This window comes from Pyrus communis, chromosome 11 (genome assembly GCF_041283825.1).
Source record: "Pyrus communis isolate YQ-2024b chromosome 11, ASM4128382v1, whole genome shotgun sequence".
NCBI lineage: Eukaryota > Viridiplantae > Streptophyta > Magnoliopsida > Rosales > Rosaceae > Pyrus > Pyrus communis.
The window spans coordinates 26,320,252-26,341,122 of NC_142575.1; the positions used below are offsets into that span (position 1 = coordinate 26,320,252).

A 20,871-nucleotide genomic window follows, 5' to 3' on the forward strand; every position below is an offset into this window, starting at 1 on the left:
AAGTTCGCCTTCGCCTAACATGTTAGTTACTCTTGTCTTTGGTATCTTTAAAGACACGGATGAAGTGAGAAAAACAAATTAAACTAATTAAAATTGTTCAGACCGCGGAATTGAAGTACAGTTTCAATCCTACGACGTAGCAGAAAAATAAATCACTTAAATAACGAGACGAGAATACTAAATTTTTTACAAGAGAAACCTTCCACATATGAAGGAAAGAAAACCTTGGGCACACAGTCACGTGATAATATATCTAACAAGAGACAACTTACTTAACTGAGTTAACTCAAAGCTCAACTCAAAGCTTCCATTATTTGAAATCGAAGGTCGTACCATTACCTATGATAGACTGGTTTGGTTGGGAGCAGTGCAGTCAGCTGCGAAGGAAACTGTGAATAACAGGAAGAGCAATTTAGCTGTGATCATAAACGAAAATGAAAAACAAAGATAACCCACGGAGCTTTTGTTCTTGAGCAAAGGCGGAGTTAGAAATTTTTCACCGGGTAAGCTAGCTTAAAGATTTAAATCTTTATAAACAAAGAAACTTGATACTATATTTTTTACAGTGTCAGCTAGCTTAAGAAAATTTTCATAAGGTGAGCTAAGAACTTTCGTTGTTCAAACAAATTCAAACTTTTACATGTACAAGAAGCAATGAGAAAAAAGATGTGAGAAAAAAAAAAAAAGGTTTGTAAACTGTATTATATAATTAAACATAGAGAATTCGAATTAGTGACTAAATATATAGTGAGCTACATTCAAAAATCAATAAAAATTACATGTAAAATTTTATTTTCTACTCAAAGCTATCTGGGCTACAGTTCAGGGTAGCCCTTAATGTGGCTCCGCCGGTGTTCTTGAGCCTCCTGCCTACTGGTTTATGTCAAGTTTAAGGAAGAGTAGCCTTTTGATTTTAAGACAAATTCTTTACGGATTTAATGCTATGTTGAAGGAAACATGGCACGGGCATTGACTCGTAATGCATGTTGGAGCAATATAGAAAATATGAAGACTCCCAATATTGTTTAAAGAGGGAAGTTAAGGAACAATCGATTCGTCTGCCACTGTTCACTATTACAAATTTTTAATACATGACGCAATTTATTGGTCATGATAAAAGTTTTATGACGCAATGGTTTAGTGTCATTTTTGTGAGTGTCTTAAAGATATTTTTTATGATGTTGAAGAGTGTCATGTATTACTTTTAAGAACGTCTAACAAGCGTCATTGAATTAATAACTTGTGTCAACTATTACCATTTAAGACGTGTAATAAGTGTCATAAATAGAGTAACGAGTGTCACGGTATACTAAATATGGCATATGCACAGTGTCATGCAAAGCTTCTAAAGGAACCTGACAAGCTCCATTAAATTAAAATAACATGTCATCTATTTCAATTTGAGACGCGGAACATATGTCATAAACAAAGGAATGAGTGTCATGTAAGCGACATTGAAATAAAAACTTATGTCATCTATTACCATTTAAGACGCCGAATAACTGTCATAAATAGAGAAATGAGCCTCATGATGTACTAAACATGACATACATACCGTGTCATGTATAATTTCTAAAGACACCTTCCAAGCTTTAGTGAATTAAAAAAAGGTGTCAATCAGGCAAACTACTCAATGGTTATATGATTGTGAATGGTCGTTGTCAACATAAAAGTTAATTCGCGCATCAGCGCTGTAGCTAAACTTAATCCAATGGTCAAGGGGCCCTACTACCGGCCAGTCAGTCATCTATTCAAAACCGAACTCCTCCTGGCGTGTTTACCAAAATAAAAAAGAAAAAACTCCTTTTGGCTTCACCAAAGCAATTTTTGGTGCCACTTAATTTTGTTTATATATTTAGTTTACAAGTTTAATTTATCTAGTATTACTTTTTTTGTAATGCATGAATTTCTACAAACGTCTTTTTTATAAGTTCTAATTAAGTGTAAGAGGAGAGAGATAAGAAAGTACAAGTTTGAAATTAATTTATTTTTTTATTATGAAAAATATGTTGCAGTCTCGATTAGAAATGTGATTGTATAAACAACACGAAATCTTTTTAGGATTCTATTATATTTTTTTAGGCAGTATCCTATTTAAATTGTAATACTTATTAGATAAGAAATTTACCTTTATACTACTATAAAAGAGGCACAATAGTACGAGATAATACACACATCATAATCCACCAAATTCTATATCTTGCTTGCCGAACCTCTCTCTCTCCTCTATAATTCTTTAGTTAAATATGTTTATAACAAAATAAAAAATATTTGTATAAAAAAGGGTATGATTGTCTTTTCATGTCTAAAAAATACAGTGATTAGGATTCTTTTCATATAATTATTGTATTCTCTATTGTATTTGCACTAGGTTTTTTTTGGTGTTGTAATTTCTATATATAAATAAATCCAATGAGTCATAATTCCAGCCTCACATTTCCCTTCTATTAATTCTTTTCAAGTCTAAATGGTTTGATTGACCTAAAAAAGTTCAAATGGTTTCAGTGGGTGGAAAGTTTAGTTTTTTATTCCAACCTAGAATCGGAATATACAAATCCAAGTGGCAAACACCAAATTGGCTTTTGGTATGAAGCGTATGGAATTTTCAATCCACCAAATTGGCTTTTGGTATGAAGCGTATAGAATTTTCAATCTTCTATGGATATCTTCATATTTTGTGAACATAAATCTCCATTACTTTTCAACAATTTCATTCTTTTACTTGGCTGCTGCTTCTCATTGGGTCTAATATAAAAGCATCGTATTGGCTTTTGGCATTTTTACCAACAAGTTTATACATTCTTCAGAGAGAGAGAGAGGAGAGGAGAGAGAGAGAAAAGATCGATGATGGCAAGAGTGGAGGACGTGGTGATAGTAGGGGCAGGAATAGCAGGGTTGGCGACTGCTGTGGCGCTCAAGAAAGCTGGAGTTAAAGCGTTGGTGTTGGAGAAATCAGACGGCCTCAGAACCACCGGTGCAGCTTTAACCCTCTTCCCCAACGCTTGGTGTGCCCTTGACGCCTTGGGTGTTTCCCACCACCTCGCTTCTCTTTATGCTACAATAAAAAAGTGAGTGTTCGAATCTCCTTCAAGTATTAGACTAGTTTAAATTTAAAATATCTGTGTCTGAAAAGAAACATAGAAAACTAATGTTTGGATGCAAAGTCAGTAAGACTAATACATATGTAGACACGCATGAAGCTGATCGCTGTTATAATTACAAGCTGAAAGTCAATGAGACGGCTACAATTACTGTCAGGAATTTCTAACAAAGTCAACTTAACCACATGAACCATGTTTAAACTCAAAATTCAACTTATTTATGCATTGGGAATGGTTGTCTGGCAGGGGATATGTAACTAACATTGACACCGGAGAAATCCAAGAAATGTCTTTTCCCGCATCCAATGGGTAAGCGAACCATAGTATTGTTTATTTGTTCAGTTTTACAGCTGGTATGTACTGCTTTAGGAATTTAGGAATGCAAATTGCTGACTTGAATGTTGTCAATCTTTCACATGAAATTTAGAAATGACCTAGTTGGACCAAGATCAGTACACCGAAAAGCTTTACTCAAGGCTTTGGCAGATGAGTTACCACCAAATTCCATCCGTTTCGCTTCCAAACCTACTGCTATCGAGACCCAAGAACATGAAGGCTCGTCCATTTCAGTTATTCACTTGGGAGATGGGACAATAATCAAAGCAAAGGTATATAGTAACCAAAATACACTGTTTATAAGTAGTAGAATGAGAGAGTCACTCATGGAATGCAGTACTTTAAGTTATCCTTTTCTTTCCATTATATTCTGTTTTAATTGGATGATCATCCGCTACAGGTTCTGATAGGCTGCGATGGGATTCACTCAGTGGTTGCCCGCTTCTTAGGACTTGCCGAACCAGTATATGCAGGTCGATCAGCAGTTCGTGGCTTGGCTGTGTTTCCTCAAGGCCACGGATTGGACAATAACGTGCAGCAATATGGAGGACTTAACAGAAGGGCTGGTTTTGTTCCCCTCAATGACAAAGAGATCTATTGGTTCTTTGGCATATGTCTGGCTAAAGGTCCAAAATAAACCATTCCCTTTGTTTTAATTCGTGATAGACAACAAACTGAACACTTAACAAAACACCACACTTGTTTCTGTCGTTATTGTAGGGGCGGATCCTTCCAATGACCCGGAAGTTATAAAACGAGAAGTGATTGAGAATTATGCCAAGGATCTTCCTCCTATATACCTAGACGTTGTACGGCACTCGGATCTTTCAACGTTGTCATGGGCTCCAATAATGTTCAGGTACCCGTGGCATGTAGTATTCGGGAACCTAGGGAAGCAAAACATCACGGTGGCTGGTGATGCCATGCATCCCATGACACCTGATTTAGGACAAGGAGGTTGCGTGGCATTGGAAGATGCAGTGGTCTTGGGCAGATACATAGGGAAATCCTTTGTACAAAATGGACAAATCGTGCCAAAAGAGATGGTTAGTGCGATTGGGAAATACGTGGAAGAAAGAAGGTGGCGTGTCGCACTGTTGATTGCAGGATCATATTTATCAGGATGGATACAGCAGCCGGGGTCTGATGGGGTTATGAAGTTCTTGAGGGATACCATATTTTACGGGTTCATTTTCCATAAACTTGTTAAACTTTCACATTATGATTGTGGAAAACTTGATTTCTAGCTAGTGCATTTCATTGTCCACAAGAAAGAAGACGACCAAGCTTCCCTCCTCTACGGCATTATATTATTGATGACCTTTCAACAAGGATCGACCAGAGACAGGAATCTAAGAAGAACAGGAAAGATTTATGGAACCTAGTAGCTATTACATAAATTTATACTTTCACATACCTCTGCTGCCTTGTTGACAAAGTGTATTTTGCATTGTAGTTGATAGCAAAGCACATAGATGTAGTCTGAGATCAATAGCTAAATAAGCAGTATATGCTAGTTGTTTTTAAATGGAAATAGGCAAAATTTACAAAAACAGTGTGCTTTGCCCAGAATTCTAGTACTGTATGAACCAATTTACAACAAATAAAACAATCCTTATCGAGCCTCCAAACGAGTAATGGATAATTTGTTGGTACAAAATGTTTGATTATCTGAAGATGAACGTGCTTCATATTATTCCCCTTCGATAAAGAAACCAGATTGATTAGGTTGATCCAATGCACCATTAGTTCCCATCTACAAAGGGTAGTAGCCATTTGGTTATTATTGTTGGGTTAACAATGATATTACCAACGTAACACGTACGATAGAGAAGGAAAATCTCCTAAACCTTTATCAATCACTTCCAATGGGCTTCCTTCGTTCTATAATCGCCATGCCTGAAATATGTCAAAGCTCCTTCATCATCTACCATGTCATCAGTTTAATATATAAAAACAAGTGTTGATGTTTACAGTTATTGCTACATTTTTTTCATACAAAGGTTCTACTCTAAGTGGGGTGGATATTTTACGCTAAGGGGAAGGATTAGACGTAGCCACACAACAATTCAACCATAACTAGTATCGAATTCAACACAAGTATTATGTGTCATCGTTATCCATGTGAGCTAGATCTTGCCACATTAAAGAATACTAAGCGTTTCACAAAGCTAGACAAGAATGTCTTTACAGATATTTGAGCAAAAATTAACTACTTCTCCTAATAGTTGTAGGAGGGCGCTGACAAAGCGAGACATGAATGCTTAATACTTGATCTCTGCAGGGGCAATTGTCAGAGTTCCCACCAGATATGTGGTGACTTTTGGGACCTCCAGCGGCTATAGTATTGCGGGCGCATCCAAACCTTGTTTGTCTTCTTTTGCTCTCGAAACTGAAGCTAAGGCAGCTCTGCTTGCTGTCCGTTCAGCGATCGATAACAATTTCCAAGACGCGGCCTGTGAATCGGATTCGCAGGAGCTCATTAGAGGCATCGAGGGTGACTTCAAAAAGGGAAATTGGACCATCTTTCCCCTATTAATCGAAATTCGGAATCCCACTCATCGCTTTCATTCGATTAGCTGGCGGTGGATTCCTCGTCAAGCGAGTTTTGCAACCGATTGGGTTGCTTGGCATTGTAAAAGAGGGATGCGTTCAGATGTTTCGATCATAAGGCCCCCATCCTCTCTAGTCCCAAATATGGTCTCCCCTGCCCCTCTTAAGCTATGTGTACTTGAGATGGGTGAGGATAGCAGATTGGACCATTGCCCCGCTTTCGTGTTGTGCTCTGCTTTTACTCCCCCGTCTTGGCTTCCGGGCGAGACCCTTTTTCCCCCGTTTTTCTAATTTTTGTATGCCGCTCTGTTTTGTTTCTTTGGTATTTTCCTTTTCCGGATGGTTGTTCTCTCTCCTGGGATAAATTTTTCCAAGTGCCGGGTACAGGAGAAATTTTTTCAAGTGCCGGGTACACATGACACTTGATGTTCCCTCACCTATTACATTTGACATCTTGGATATCCTTCAATCTTATTTTTCAATAAATAAATAAAACTAAATGCTAATAAATGAGGGAACACCAAGTGTCATGTGTACCAGGCACTTGGAAAAATTTCTCCTCTCCTGAGCTTTGTCCCTACCGAAGATTCCCCTTTGGCCTAACAAAAAAAATGGTAAAAGTTAAATTCATTAGTCTCACACGTGAGTCTTCATCGATATATCCGTTTGTATTTCTACAACTTTACATATCTGTATTTTGACCATACTGATATTTTAAACATTGATTGAATCCACTAATGGCTAACAGGCCCTACTACACGTCAGTTAACAAATACACTTTTTATAATGAAAGAATTTCCATTGATTTTTTTTAGACGAAATTTCTATTGATTTCCAAGTCATGTCTTTATCAATTCTAATTGGATGATATTCAACTCAAATATTGTCAAAAAAAAAAAAAAATTTGAAACTTGATCTTTTTATCTATAAATAAATTTTAAAGTAGACTAAAAGATAGAAATTTTGGATTTTGGGTCAAGTGATCACATAATTTACATTTATTATGATCAATAACAATGTGATTTAATATCTTAGTAAATAGAGCGTTGAGTTTCTACTCATAATAACAATTTATTTTGACAAAAAAAAATGTGACAATTCATATTTTAAATAAATATACTAATTCATTAAGCTAAGAACTTAATTTGAATTGTTCCATTTTATCCGTTTTAATCAGGTTTTTTTTTTAATTAAGAAGGGATTTTTTTTTTCACTGTTAATTCTAGGGCTGGAAAAAATTCCCGAAAATCCCAAACCAAACCGAAAAAATCCCAAACCCAAACCGAAAAATCCCAAACTGAAACTATCCCGAACTTTGGTAATCCCATACCGAAATATTCGGTATGGAATTGGTTTCCTTTCTTTTCTTCGGTATTCCCGAAGTCCCGAAATCTTCTTTTGTTTTTGGTTCCTACTTTCCAGCGCTACATCTGCAAAGAACAATGAAAAAATAAAATAAAAAGCAGAGCCTTTCGGTTCCACTAGCAAAGGAACAAAAATAAAATAATATGGAAAAGGCATGTGATGGTAATGCCTTGTCGGTTTGGGATAAAAGCACAAAGCTTTTTTGGAAACTAAAAGCACAAAGCTTTTGTTTTGGTTTTGAATCTTAATTCTTGAGGCAGAGAGAGAGAAGCAGTCTTCGTGTTGGGAAGCAGAGATAGGAAGAAGCTCTCTCGTCTCTGGCCTCGACCCATTTCTCTCTCTATCCTCTCTGAAGCTTTCTCGTCTCTGGGTTATGAATCCTCAGCGCTGCGCATGCACGATTCATAACCCACAACAAATAATTCCATTTGATGATCACTGAAGCTCGAGAGAAAAAGATTGGATTTTTGCATGTGGGTTCTGAAGGATTTGTGCAGAAATGGCATAAGAACATGTGATTGTGAAGAGGAGTGGGTGTGGCCGTGTGGGGTTGGGAGCGAGGTGGACTCACAGTCGCCGCCGTGCTCGAAGAAAAAGATTGGATTTTTGCATGTGGGTTCTAAAGGATTTGTGCAGAAATGGCATGAGAAGATGTGATTGTGGAGAGGAGTGGGTGCGGGGTCGGGAGCTAGCTGGATTCGGAGTCGTCGCCGTGGTCCTTGCTTTCTGAGAATGGTGGAGGTGGCGGAGGAGAATGGTATCAAGATCTCTCAGGAGGAGGCTTGTGAAAAAGCCACTGGAGATGGCTGGTGTTGGCTGCTTCCCGAATCGTACCGAAAAACCGAAAAATATTCGGGAATACCGAAATTCGGGAAAGGCAAAATTTCGGATCGGTTTCGGTTGCTAAAATCTCATCCCGAACTTTTTCAGTTCGGTATTTGGTATATAGTTTTCGGTTCGGTATCCCATACCGAACCACCCCTAGTTAATTCAGTGTTTTTACTTTTTATTCGCGCAACAGGCATGTGGTTTATTTTTTTTTACCAACTCCGGTTTCGGGGGGTGAGAAATCCTATACAACTAAAGGTTGCATGATGGGCAAGTTGAATCTCATTTCTATACAGCTTTGGGTTGTGTGATGAGTTTGTAATAATTTAATATTATTAAACAATTCTAAAATAAATCATGATTTTTTTTTTCAAAAGAATTAGAGTTAGCCGTGTAGCTCAAGCAGGAGTTTATTAAAGGGGTGTGATATTCACACATTTTATTTACTTTTCATACACCCTTCTAATTTTCGGCCGTCAGATCGGATGAATTGAAGAAAATCAACTGATACAAATTAATAAGGGGTGTATAAGAAGTAAAATAAAGTGTATGGATAGCACATTGCTTATAAAAAGAGAAATAACAGATGGAAGCGACAATATGAGAATAGTGAGTGGGCTCACGCTTTGTTGAGTGTTCACAAAAATATCTGAATTATACTATAGCGCTCAGCTAACGTGGAATAATATGACTGGCTTTTCGATACGTGAAACATGAGCTAAAGAAACCTCCTAAATCCATGGCCAAGTGATCAAGTATAGTCAGAATTAGTTTTATTTGGCTAAGCCAGCATAAGAAGGAAATTCAAACACGAAAATTTAAATGTGTTTCTAGATCATTAATATATGAATGAGAGATGGCAGTTAGCAAAAGTGCTAGTGGTGGTGGTCCTAAAGACAAGGATAATGGTAAGAAGCGGCAGAGGCGATAATGGGTAGCAGTGGTGATAATGGTAATGTGATGACTGTAGCAGTGATGATGTTGTGTAGTGGTGGAGGGTATGATGAGTGAGTGGTGGTGCTGATGGTAATGATGTTGTATGGTGGCAGCAAAACTGATAGTGATGATGGTGGGAAGTGGTTGCGGCAACGGCGGTGGGATGATAATCGGTTGTGATGATGAGAGATGTTGAGAATGTATGAAATGACTGATTTGGGGCTTTTATATCATTTTCTTGTTATGGCTGTGATACAAACTGAAAACAACATTTTTATAAGTCAAAAGAAGTATGCATTGACTCCATTGAATAAGTTTGGATTACAACAATGCAAGCCCTTGAGTATCCCTTTGGTGACAAGTGATAAATTATGCATAGATAATGGCAGTGAACCTGCAGATGAGAATCAATATAGGCAAATTGTGGGAAATCTGTTGAACCTAATTGCTACAAGGCTAGACATAATATTTGGAGCTAGCTTACTAATGAGATTCATGCATTGCCCATCTAAGAAACATTATGGGATAGCCAAAAAAGTCTTGAGGTATATACAAGGTACAATTGATTATAGTATTGAATATCAAAAAGGAAATGAGGTAGTGTTGATAGTGTACCGTGATAGTGATTGGAGTGGGAACCATGATGACATGAAAAACACCTCTGGCTATGCTTTCTCCTTTGGCAGTGGTGTCTTTTCTTGGGCATCAATCAAGCGACATTGTGTCGCCCTTTCCACAGTAGAAGCTGAGTATGTCAGTGCAAGTGAGGCAACTACTCAAGCTATATGGTTGAGGTTTGTGCTCGAAGACTTTGGAGAATTGCAAACAGAAGCTGGACCATTGATGGTAGATAATACTTATGCCATTGCAATCACAAAAAAATCCAGTGTTTCACCAAAAGACTAAGCACATCAATTGCAGGTATCATTTTATTCGTGAAGCTTTGCAAGATGGTTTTATTGATCAAAGATACTGCAAGTCTGAGGAGCAAGTAGTTGATATATTCACAAAGGCACTACCAAAAGATCGATTCAATTATTTGAGAGGGCTGCTGGGAGTTAAACCAGTTAACAATTTAGAAGGGAGTGTTGAAATGCAAATTCTTCACTGGTTTAATTTAAGGAAGTTTTAACAAAACACTCCCGATACTGTTCGGTTTTAATGAAAATAAAAAGTCACTCTTGGTACTATTCACTTACAACACATTTTTGTCACTTTAATTAAAACTCAAAGTTTTCAAATTATTTTCATTAGTTTTCCTTAATTTAATTCATAGCAACCATGTTTTGCTTTAATTAAGTTTGCCAAGTGTAAGGTCCTGATTTAATATTTGTTTGTAGGACTTATATGTCTCAGATTAGGACAAGTGTCATGCTAATATTGCTGACTCAAATGTAAGGCTGTGATGCCATCCAAATACGTGTAAAGGGGAATATTTCCGTTGGGAATGTATAAATATGTGTGCACTGCCATGATTTGTGCAGCAACGAACTTCTCTCTCTAAAAACTCCATTTCCCTCTCTTTCTAGAAATCTAGCTTTCTCTGAGATTGTTCATGTCTGTGATTGCTTATTTTCCTGTGAAATTACAATTGCTGATATGAATTCTAACAACAACCAATTGAGCACTTACCAAAACACCGCGCCTATTTCTATTGTTATTGTACGGGAAAATCTGGCGGAGGAGCCCGAAGTTATAGGAAGGGAAGTGATTCAGAATTATGCCAAGGGCTTTCCTCCTATATATCTAGACGTTTTGCAGCACTCAGATCTTTCAACATTGACATGGGCTCCACTAATGTTCAGGTACCCGTGGCAGGTAGTATTGGGGAATCTAGGCAAGCAAAACATCACGGTGGCTGGAGACGCCATGCTTTCCATGACACCTGATTTAGGACAAGGAGGTTGCTAGGCATTGGAAGATGCAGTGGTATTAGGCAGATACATGGGCCAAAAGAGATGGACAATGTGATTGGAAAATGCGTTGAAGAAAGAAGGTGGCATTTCACCTTCTCGATTGCAGGATCATATTTAGCATGACGGGCCAGCAGGCAGGGTCCGGAAGGGGTATGAAGTTCTGAAGGGATGCCGTAATTTACAGGTTCATTTACATTAAAATTCTAAAATTTACGCGTTATGATTGTGGAAACTTGATTTCTAGCTGGTGTATTTCATTTTCCGCAAGAATGAAGAGGATCTAAGTCATAAATTTATAATGTTACAGAGTATTTTGAACAATAGTTGATAACTTGACAGCGAAGATGTAATCTGAGATGCATAGCTTAATAACAGTACAAACCAATTTTAAAACAAAAAAAAAAAAAAAAAAACGAGCCTTAACGAGCCTCCAAATGCGTAATGGATACTTCGTTGGTAGAAGATGTTTGGTTATTTGAAGACAGACCTGCTTCATATGATTCATTTTCGATAAAGAAACCAGGCTGTTTAGGCTGAGCCAATGCACCATCACTTCCCAACATTATAACTACAGATGCCATGCTTGGCCTATCCTCAGGTTCATGCTGCACGCATAAGAGACTAACATGGATGCAACGTAACATTTTCGATAGAGAAAGCGAATTTCCTAAACCTGTGTCAATCACTTCCAAAGGCCTTCCTTCGTTCCATAATCGCCATGCCTGAAAAACGTCAAAGCTCCTTCATTAAGTACACATTTAATGGGCTCTAATATGTAAGAAAAAGAAATTTTACTCCTGATACTTGCATGTCCAATAAGGTTATGGCTGTTTTTATTGTAGAATCCCTTGTTTTTCGTTCCGCTAATGATCTCTAGCACCAGTATACCGAAGCTAAAGACATCGGATTTCACAGAAAATTGTCCATCAACGGCATATTCAGGTGCCATGTAACCGCTGTAGAAAGTAGAAACATCATTAGAAGTGAGAACAAAATAAACCTTGGTGAGTCCATGAGGGTAATACAGACTTACTATGTTCCAACCACTCTGTTTGTATTTCCGCCAGCCTGATCTCCTCCAACTAATATTCTAGCCAAGCCAAAGTCTGAAATTTTCGGATTCATCTCATTATCAAGCAATACATTACTTGCTTTGAGATCTCGATGAATAATCCTTAGCCTGGAATCTTGATGGAGGTAGAGGAGACCGCGAGCAATTCCGCAAATAATGTGGAAACGTTTAGGCCAATCTATGAGTAGTTCTTCTCTGGTTCTATCTGTCAAGTTCAAAAAAAATCCAACTTCAGTTCCCTATACAAATGCAGTTAGTTCTGCCTAAATTTATAGGGTTCCAAAGGTCCAAACCGAAAATTGAGGAGTCTAGGCTTCCATTGGGCATGTATTCATAAATCAGCATTTTCTCCTCTCCATGAATACAACCACCAAGAAGCTTTACCAGATTTCGGTGCTGAAGTTTGGCAATCAGTACGACTTCATTCATGAACTCGTCCAATCCTTGACCAGAACTTCTAGAAAGCCTCTTCACAGCGATTTCTTGTCCATCTGCTAGTGTCCCCTGAAAATTAACACTGCATCAAATATTGCAAAATTCACAGTAGTGATCCTTTGTTATCCTGAGCCTTGCTGTAAAGAAAGTTACAAATTTACCCTGTAAACAGGTCCAAAGCCACCTTCTCCTAGCTTGTTTTCGGTTGAAAAGTTTTCTGTCGCACTAGCTATTTCATTCCAGTTGAAGAGTGGCAACTCTAGGTTCTCTTTTCCTTCCACTTCATTGCTCTGATCTCTTTCTCCTAATTCTGTTTTTCCTGTGTAATATACTTCATGTAAGCAAAATGAAACATATATATGAAGATGCAATAAATATTAGTTCAATCAATTTAAACAGGAACAAATTTTTCATCTCTTTCTCTCAGATGCTCATATCAAGTATACAATAAACTAAAACCAGAAAGTGTTAAGCAAGGATGGTCAGATTGGTTTACTAACCTCTTAGGTTTTTCCTCCTTCGCCGAATGCATCCAACTAACAGAATTCCTGAAAGCACTACTGTGATTGCAACTACAACTATCAATGGTGTCTTCCATTTACCATCATTTCCTTCTTCATGGTTGCCGGATGAAGTACCTGAGAAGAAAGGTGAACTACCATTTAACTTTGTACAAGCAAATGTAAATCTTCCCTAACCGCAACGGAAAAGTAAGTGAACTACATGGCAGATAAATGCATTTAACAAGCAACTATTGTTACTTTTTACCAAAAGCTAATTCTGATGCTGACAATCGAACATATAGATCCGGCCCAGCAGTCACAAGCTCCCTGATATCTAGTAGATCACCAAACCAAATGGCGCAGCCAGTACCTCCGCTCATATCCGAGCTCGTATAAGCCGTGCAAGAACAGTTGCCCAAGCATTTTGCTCTGCATTCGTTGAGATTCATACTTCGGTTCACCCAAGAGTGTGTAGTATCGGGCAACTTTAGGCTAGTGAAATTAAGAAAACCATCCTTATCCTTTTCTTGGCAGCTTAAAGGTTTGTTGCGCACACATCCAAGAGACCAGTCGGTCAAGTTCCCTTTTCCTTGAGACTTAGGCCTAAATCCTTTCAGACATTGGCAGACCTGATTATTGTCAAAAGTGCATTTTCCATTGGCTCCACAGAGGTGATACTGATCGCACTGCTCCCTAGGCCTCGACGAAAACTCCCCCCAGCGTGGGTCTATGTCATCCCAATAATAGCGAGCACATTTACCGACGGTTTGGTTCAAAACTATTCTTGAGATGATCTGAACTTTATGTTTGTATGTGTAGTACACTTCATCGTCAGTGTACACAAAGTTGAAAGCGAAACGGGAACTAGGCTTTTCTGGTGCACCACAGAATGTCAGGTTATTCCATAGGCTACTACGGTAGAACCTTGCAGTTCCATTCCGAATAAATGCTTGAGGGTATGCTTCAAGTTCCATTTCAATCCCATAAGTGACGTTACCTGGACACGGGTCTTCTGCATTTTTCCATGCTGACAAACGCCGTTTTAGACCGGTCCTCAAGTCCCATCCCAACTTCATTCCTGGTAACAGTGTATCGGACGGATAATCGAAGCTTTGCCACAAGTAGGCTCCTGAATTTCCATCTTTCACATCTCTTACCACCAAATTTCCAGAATCTAATAGCTGTACCGTTGCACTTTGGGCGCGTTTAACTATGTTTGTCGACCAAACAACACTCTTATTCTGACCAAACAACACAAGATTGCCGGTTATGTCTAACATTAATGTGCCGGACGAGTCATTGATTGGTTTACATCTGTTTGCAACCCAAACAACAGCTCTTACCGGGACATTCTTGATCCAAATTCCCAAGTAACTATTCCTGGAACTACCTGGACTGAAGAAACCAAGCTCAAAGCTTCCATCGTTTGAAACCAAGGTCGTTCCATTACGGATAGACTGCGATGGACCGATGCTGTCAACTGCAAGGGAAATTGTGGACAGCAGAAAGAGCAAATTAGTACCGATGAGCAGAAAACCGCAACCCCCCATTGAATTCTTTTTGTTCTTGAGCTGTCTCCCTTGATGGTAATGGTGTCGTTCAAGTTAAAGATATAGTCAAGAAGAGAACACCATTGCGGATCAGTCGTTTTCCATCCCACCTCAGACAGGCAAATAATCGTGAAAAAGTCAGAACATGGTTGGCCCCGTCAAAACTAGATTTTTTTAATTTTTAATTTTTATGTCGCTTTCTGCTTCATCTATATTAATGTTAATTAATGGATGCGTCAATTCGTGAGACCCTACCAGTAGCAAACTGGTTGAAGAATTTAATTACAATTTCATACAATATTTTTAAAATATCTCAATTTCATATATTTAATACTATTTCATTTGAATTTTATGCAACCATTACTTAATCTGTTAAATTGACTGTTAATGATGATGTGATATTTATAAAAACAATTGAATATTTATAAATAAACCTAAATTAAAATAAAGTGGACCTCACCCAGAAATTTGTGCTTGTGTCATCGTTCATCCAACACTGCCATCGCCGATTGGAGCCTCGGCGACTTCACACCATTGTTACCATCACTCCTCAACGGCGAGTAATTCGCCTTTTTCTCCTGGATTCTAACCCCCTTAGCACCACCGCCGTCGCCGATTGGAGCCTTGCAACCCGCCCTCCTCATCCTCAAATTCCACGGCCTCGCCACGGCGGGCTCCGGCGATGTGACCTATGGCGCATTCAGCTGCATAGCCGTTTGACGGCGGAGCTCGTCGAGGTCAGTGGGAACAGAGGGAAAGGCGAAGGTATAGATGATGGTAGGTGGAAGGGATGGGTGGGGATTGGATGTCCCGCTGCGATGCCCAATTCAAGAAGTTTTAGGTTCAAACTCTCGCCGAATCAGGTCGCAACTGGAATTACCCGATGACACCAACTCCCGCCGGCCACCATTCTTCCAGATCCACCCGCCAGCTTCGTCGAGCCACCCTTCCTCGTTAATACTTCGACTCCTCCCACCCCCATCTATCTGTAACCCCACCCATCCTCGTTAGAAATCAAACAGCTAAAATCACTTTTCTCCCAACTAACGTAAACCCTCGCCTTCGCCCTGCTAGCTACCACAAACACTGCTCTCACAAATTAGTGAAATCACAACCGCCGTTGATTGAAAAATTCCATGGCTTTCTGAGGCAAATAAAACTTGGGTTGCAGAGAGAGAACCCAAAAAAATCCCAATTCAACGAAATGGTTGTCCTGGAGACGAAATCTCAAATCCCCATTTGTGGGAAATTAAGAGGCTTGGGTTGTGGGTTTGCAATGATGCACAACTATTGGCTGAAGAATGGATTATTGGTTGTTACAGTGTAGGTGGTCGGAGAAAAAAAAAAGAGGAATGTGGGGTGAGGTGGGGTGGGGTGGGGCGGGGCGGAGTTACCTCTCTGTCTTCGACACCCACATGGTGGTCATGGTAGGGAAGAAGTTCAATGTTGGCGAGGTAGCAGGGAGGAAGAACCGCGAGATTTAGGTCGTCGGAGATTGGGATCGAAGTCGTGGTCACGGCAGCAGCCATGGTCTGCGTTTTCCGGCGAGAACCAGCTGGATAGCTGGGTACCAAGTTTGAAGGGGTGGTTTATAAGGACTGGGATCACCTCCGGATCTCAGCCTCCGGAGCAAACTGAGCAAAACATTCCATCCTTCCATTTTTGATCCTGTGGCCAAAAATTAATCAATATTAAAAAATTCTCACGCAAAACAAGGCAAGATGAAAATGGAAGGATGAGATGTTTTGGTCAGGTTGCTCCGTAGGCTGAGGTGCAGAGGTGATCCCAGTCCGGTTTGTAATTTACTTTTTAGTCTATGTGGACATATTTGACTGCCACATCAACAAGAATGTAAGATCCACAGTTGACACATCATCGGTCAAATTAACAGATTGATTAACGGATATATGAAATTAAAATGAAATAATAGTAAATGTATGGAATTGAAATGTTTTAAAAATATTATATAAGATTGCAATTGAACTTAAACCTGAAAAAATAAAATGTAATTTACTCTATTTTTGAACAAGTAGCAGAATGTAACAAGCACTTCACTTTTGCCTTTTGGGTTTGACAAATCAATCACTGTCCACAATTTCCACGTTTATTTGACGTTTGAACGAGGATGGATGTAGCAGTGGTGCTGAGCAAAGACCGGGTCTTGCCTAGTTTGTGGATATCATGCATATTGGTCGCAAATACAGCAACATCGGTATGATCAACCATTGCACTGTTTTGTTAAAGACAACAGAGGTTGGCCGTGCCCGCCTCCGGGAGAGAAACCACAAGGGGCTTCTCAATTATGTAACAAGCCTTCGCAGTTGTCGCTATGTGGTCTTCTAGCCCGGTTATCAACCAAAAGAATCATTTCTAATCTTGTCTTCAACTTGTACAAAACCGACACTTGTAAATATGATCATACAGGACGCTAAGCAACATTTTAGTCACAAACGTGAAATTTCTTGTAATTAAATATCAAACTTGATTTCGAATTAGTTCATTTCATTTCCGTAAGAAAGATGACAGTCCAGATTCTCTTAACGGAATTAAATTATTGGATCGCCTTCTAACAAGAATCGACGAGAGACAGTAATCTAAGAACAAAAAGACTTTATGGAGCCCTACTAGCTACTACATACATTTATATTTTCACGTAACTTTGCTGCTTTGTAGACAAGGCTTATTTTGAACAGTAGTTGATAGCTAAGCATATAGATGTAGTCTGAGGTGAATAGCTAAATAAGCAGTATGAACCAATTTTACAATGAATAAAACGATCTTTAACGAGCCTCCAAAAGCGTGATTGATAATTCGTTGGTAGAAGATGTTTGATTATCTGAACACGGACCTGCTTCATATGCTTTCTTTTCGATAAAGAAACCAGGTTGTTTAGGCTGAGCCAATGCACCAGCACTTCCCAACATTATAACTACAGATGCCATGCTTGGCCTATCCTCAGGTTCATGTTGAACACATAAGAGACTAACATGGATGCAACGTAACACTTCCGATAGAGAACTCGAATTTCCTAAACCTGTATCAATCACTTCCAAAGGCCTGCCTTCGTTCCATAATTGCCATGCCTGAAAAACATCAAAGCTCCTTCATCAATTACACATTTAATAGGGTCTAATATGTAAGAGAAATAAATTTTAAGCCTGATACTTGCATGGCCAATAAGGTTCTGACTGTTTTTATTGTAGAATGCCTTGTTTTTCCTTCCACTAATGATCTCTAGCATCAATATACCGAAGCTAAAGACATCCGATTTCACAGAAAATAGTCCATCGACCGCATATTCAGGTGCCATGTAACCGCTGTAGAAAGTATAAACATCATATAGAAGTAAGAACAAAATAAACCATTGGTGAAAATTAGAAGTAGATCATAGAAACAGGGTAATACAAGCTTACTATGTTCCAACAACTTTCTTTGTATTTCCACCAGCCTGATCTCCTCCAACTAAGATTCTAGCCAATCCAAAGTCTGAAATTTTTGGATTCATTTCATTATCAAGTAAAACATTACTTGCTTTGAGATCTCTATGAATAATCCTTAGCCTGGAATCTTGATGGAGGTAGAGCAGACCGCGAGCAATTCCGCAAATAATGTTGAAGCGTGTAGGCCAATCTAAGACTTGTTCTTCTCTGGTTTTATCTGGCAGTTTAACAAAAATCGAATTTTATTTCTATATAAAATAAAAAAAAATGCTCCAAAACCTATTTATGAAATTATTCTAGAGCTATTAAAAAAAATAGTTAATTCTGTCTAAACTTATAAGGTTCCGAAGATACAAACCAAAAATAAAGGAATCAAGGCCTCCGTTGGGCATGTATTCATAAATCAGCATTTTCTCCTCTCCTTGAACACAGCATCCAAGAAGCTTTACAAGATTTCGGTGCTGGAGCTTGGCAATCAGTATGACTTCATTCATGAACTCACTCAATCCTTGGCCAGAACTTGTCGAAAGCCTCTTCACAGCAATTTCCTGTCCATTTGCTAGCGTCCCCTGGAAATTCACCGTACTTCGAAATTGAGAAACTTGGAATGAAGTAATTCTTTGTTCATTTGGCCCGTACTATGAACAAAATAAAAAATTTACCTTGTAAACAGGTCCAAAGCCACCTTCTCCGAGCTTGTTATCACTTGAAAAGTTATCGGTGGCACTTGCTAATGTGGTCAGGTCAAAGACCGGAAGCTCCAGTTCCCCCTCTGGTTCCTCTTCATTGTTCCGATCCCTTTCTCTTATTTCTGTTTTCTCTCATATAGTAGAAATGGGATTAATTTTAGCTAAGCTATAGCATATAAGTATGTCTTATCAAACTAAAACTTACATATGCCGATGGAATATGTACTAGTTTAACCATATCTCTTCTAACCAAATTAAACTCATCCAATAAGAATCGAACATCCGTGAATATTTAGATATCCGCTTACAAATAAGAGTAAGCAAACTGAAGCTCATACAGGCATATACGCAAATGAAACACCATAGAAATCTAACTTCCCTTCTTTCAAATACTCATCCAAGTAAAATCAAACAGCGTTCACAAATGATTTGCAAAGACGGTCAAGGTACCTTTTAATTCTGTCTTTCTTCGGTGAAAGTAATAATAACATCCAAGTAACAGCATTCCAGAAGACACTACTCCTCCGAGAACTCCAACTATAATTGCTTTCTTCGCTTTGTCATCATTTGCTTCATCATGATTGTGAGATGCAATAAAGATAAATTAAAATTGCAGCCAATGAATTATTTAAAGAAAAAAAGAAGATAAAAGTAACTCATGTTACAAAGTTTCTTACCTAACTCTGAAGCTGGCATTCGAACATGTATATCCTGTCCAGAAGCTGGAAACTGCCTGATATCTATTAGATCACCATACCAGATGGCGCAGCCAGTACCTCCTCTTATGTCCGAGCTTGTATAAGCCATACAGGAACAGTTGTTCAAGCATTTCGCTCTGCACTCCTTCAGATTTATACTTTTGTTCACCCAAGAATGTGTAGTTTCTGGCAATTTCATGCCGGACAATTTGATAAACCCGTCTTTATGTTTTTCCTGGCAACTCAGGGGCTTCTTGCGCTCACATCCTAGAGACCAGTCCATCAAGTTCCATCTTTCTTGAGACTTAGGCTTGAATCCTTTTAGACATTGGCAGACTGGATTCTCACCAATGAGACAATTTCCGTTGGCTCCACAGAGGCCATAATGATCACACATGTCCCTAGGTACCGTTGAATATGCCCTCCAAGTTTTTTCCGCTTCAATCCATGTTAAGCGATCACGCGTACTCGTGGTTTGGTTCATAACCAATCTTGAGATTACAGACTTATCTAGAAGGGTGTACATGTAGTACACTTCATCGTCATTATACACAAAGTTGAAACTATAAAGTGGATTAGGCCTTAATTCTGGTGCACCACTAAATCTTAGGCCATTCCATGGGCCAGAACGATAGTATTTTACAGTGCCCTTAAGAAAATATGCCTCGGGGTATGTATGACGTTCCATCTCGAGCTGTCCTGAGTTTTTCCAAATGAAATCTCCCTGACATGGGTCTTCTGAGTTTTTCCATGCTGATAAATTACGATTTAGATCCGTCCTCGAGTCCCATCCCAACTTCATTCCTGGTAACAACGTATCAGATGGATAGTCAAAGCTTTGCCATAAATAGATTCCTGCCCCTGCATCTCTTAGTACCAAATTCCCGGAATCTAAGAGCTCTACCGTTGCACTTTTGGGCTGTTCAACTAAGCTCGTTGACCAAACTACACTCTTATTCTGACCCAACAGCACAAGATCCCCTTTCCCGTTTATCATCAACATGCCGGAAGAATCATTAATGGGGTTGCATCTGTTTGCCACCCAAACAACAGTTTGGACCGGGATGTTCTTATACCAAATTCCCAAGTAACGATTCTTGGAACTACCCGGACTGAAGAAACCAAGCTCAAAGCTTCCACCTTTTGCAACCAAGGTCGTGCCATCACGAATAGACTGCGATGGACCAATGCTGTCAACTGCAAAGGAAATTGTGGACAGCAGAAGGAGCAAGTTAGTACAGATGAGCAGAAAACCAAAACCCCCCATTGAATTCCTTTGGTTTTTGAACTCAATGCCTAATGGTAATCGTATTCTTCAAGTCGAAGATATAATCAGAACAAAAAGACTGTTGTGATTCAGTCATTTTCCATCCAAATGCATACGACAAATAATTGTGGATATATTATTATGCTTAATTGCTTATCCTTCGCCAACATAGCAGAATCGGG

General features: G+C 38.9%; 3 protein-coding genes and 1 pseudogene across 4 annotated transcripts; 2 read left to right on the forward strand and 2 right to left on the reverse strand.

Annotated features, from left to right (window-relative positions):
- The first annotated feature begins 2,428 nt into the window (after window positions 1-2,428).
- On the forward strand, window positions 2,429-5,062 carry LOC137742212 (monooxygenase 2). The gene is made up of 5 exons (XM_068482007.2): window positions 2,429-3,068; window positions 3,348-3,410; window positions 3,529-3,709; window positions 3,838-4,063; window positions 4,158-5,062. Exons 1-5 carry the CDS (start codon window positions 2,845-2,847, stop codon window positions 4,682-4,684), a joined length of 1,221 nt encoding a protein of 406 aa, XP_068338108.2. The 5' UTR covers window positions 2,429-2,844; the 3' UTR covers window positions 4,685-5,062.
- A 3,025-nt stretch (window positions 5,063-8,087) lies between these two features.
- On the forward strand, window positions 8,088-10,025 carry LOC148693184 (secreted RxLR effector protein 161 pseudogene; annotated as a pseudogene).
- A 1,233-nt stretch (window positions 10,026-11,258) lies between these two features.
- On the reverse strand, window positions 11,259-16,464 carry LOC137742860 (G-type lectin S-receptor-like serine/threonine-protein kinase At4g27290). 2 transcript variants are annotated; one of them, XM_088679337.1, is made up of 9 exons: window positions 15,056-16,464; window positions 14,436-14,525; window positions 13,311-14,286; window positions 13,043-13,180; window positions 12,704-12,861; window positions 12,401-12,611; window positions 12,069-12,312; window positions 11,844-11,991; window positions 11,259-11,757 (listed from the first exon to the last, which is right to left on the reverse strand). In XM_088679337.1, the coding sequence occupies exons 1-9, from the start codon at window positions 15,083-15,085 to the stop codon at window positions 11,455-11,457; spliced, it is 2,298 nt and encodes a 765-aa protein (XP_088535463.1). In that variant the 5' UTR covers window positions 15,086-16,464; the 3' UTR covers window positions 11,259-11,454. The 2 variants fall into 2 exon arrangements, with proteins under 2 accessions (XP_088535463.1, XP_068338906.2); XM_068482805.2 differs by lacking the exon at window positions 15,056-16,464 and having other exon boundaries at window positions 13,311-14,726.
- Window positions 16,465-17,190: 726 nt separating this feature from the next.
- Window positions 17,191-20,871, reverse strand: LOC148693185 (G-type lectin S-receptor-like serine/threonine-protein kinase At4g27290). Its single transcript, XM_088679338.1, has 7 exons — window positions 19,402-20,871; window positions 19,175-19,294; window positions 18,698-18,846; window positions 18,394-18,604; window positions 18,009-18,252; window positions 17,765-17,912; window positions 17,191-17,678 (listed from the first exon to the last, which is right to left on the reverse strand). The coding sequence occupies exons 1-7, from the start codon at window positions 20,687-20,689 to the stop codon at window positions 17,376-17,378; spliced, it is 2,463 nt and encodes an 820-aa protein (XP_088535464.1). The 5' UTR covers window positions 20,690-20,871; the 3' UTR covers window positions 17,191-17,375.

Coding starts and splice junctions, on each gene's coding strand:
- LOC137742212 (XM_068482007.2), top strand. CDS start 2,845: ATGATGGCAAGAGTGGAGGACGTGGTGATAGTAGGGGCAGGAATAGCA. Junction 3,411..3,528: donor TCTTTTCCCGCATCCAATGG/GTAAGCGAACCA, acceptor CATGAAATTTAG/AAATGACCTAGTTGGACCAA. Junction 3,710..3,837: donor GGACAATAATCAAAGCAAAG/GTATATAGTAAC, acceptor CATCCGCTACAG/GTTCTGATAGGCTGCGATGG.
- LOC137742860 (XM_068482805.2), bottom strand. CDS start 14,595: ATGGGGGGTTGCGGTTTTCTGCTCATCGGTACTAATTTGCTCTTTCTG. Junction 12,612..12,703: donor GCTTTGGACCTGTTTACAGG/GTAAATTTGTAA, acceptor GTTAATTTTCAG/GGGACACTAGCAGATGGACA. Junction 12,313..12,400: donor CCTAGACTCCTCAATTTTCG/GTTTGGACCTTT, acceptor TGAACTTGACAG/ATAGAACCAGAGAAGAACTA.
- LOC148693185 (XM_088679338.1), bottom strand. CDS start 20,689: ATGGGGGGTTTTGGTTTTCTGCTCATCTGTACTAACTTGCTCCTTCTG. Junction 18,605..18,697: donor GCTTTGGACCTGTTTACAAG/GTAAATTTTTTA, acceptor GTGAATTTCCAG/GGGACGCTAGCAAATGGACA. Junction 17,679..17,764: donor GTCAGAACCTTATTGGCCAT/GCAAGTATCAGG, acceptor GATGTTTTTCAG/GCATGGCAATTATGGAACGA.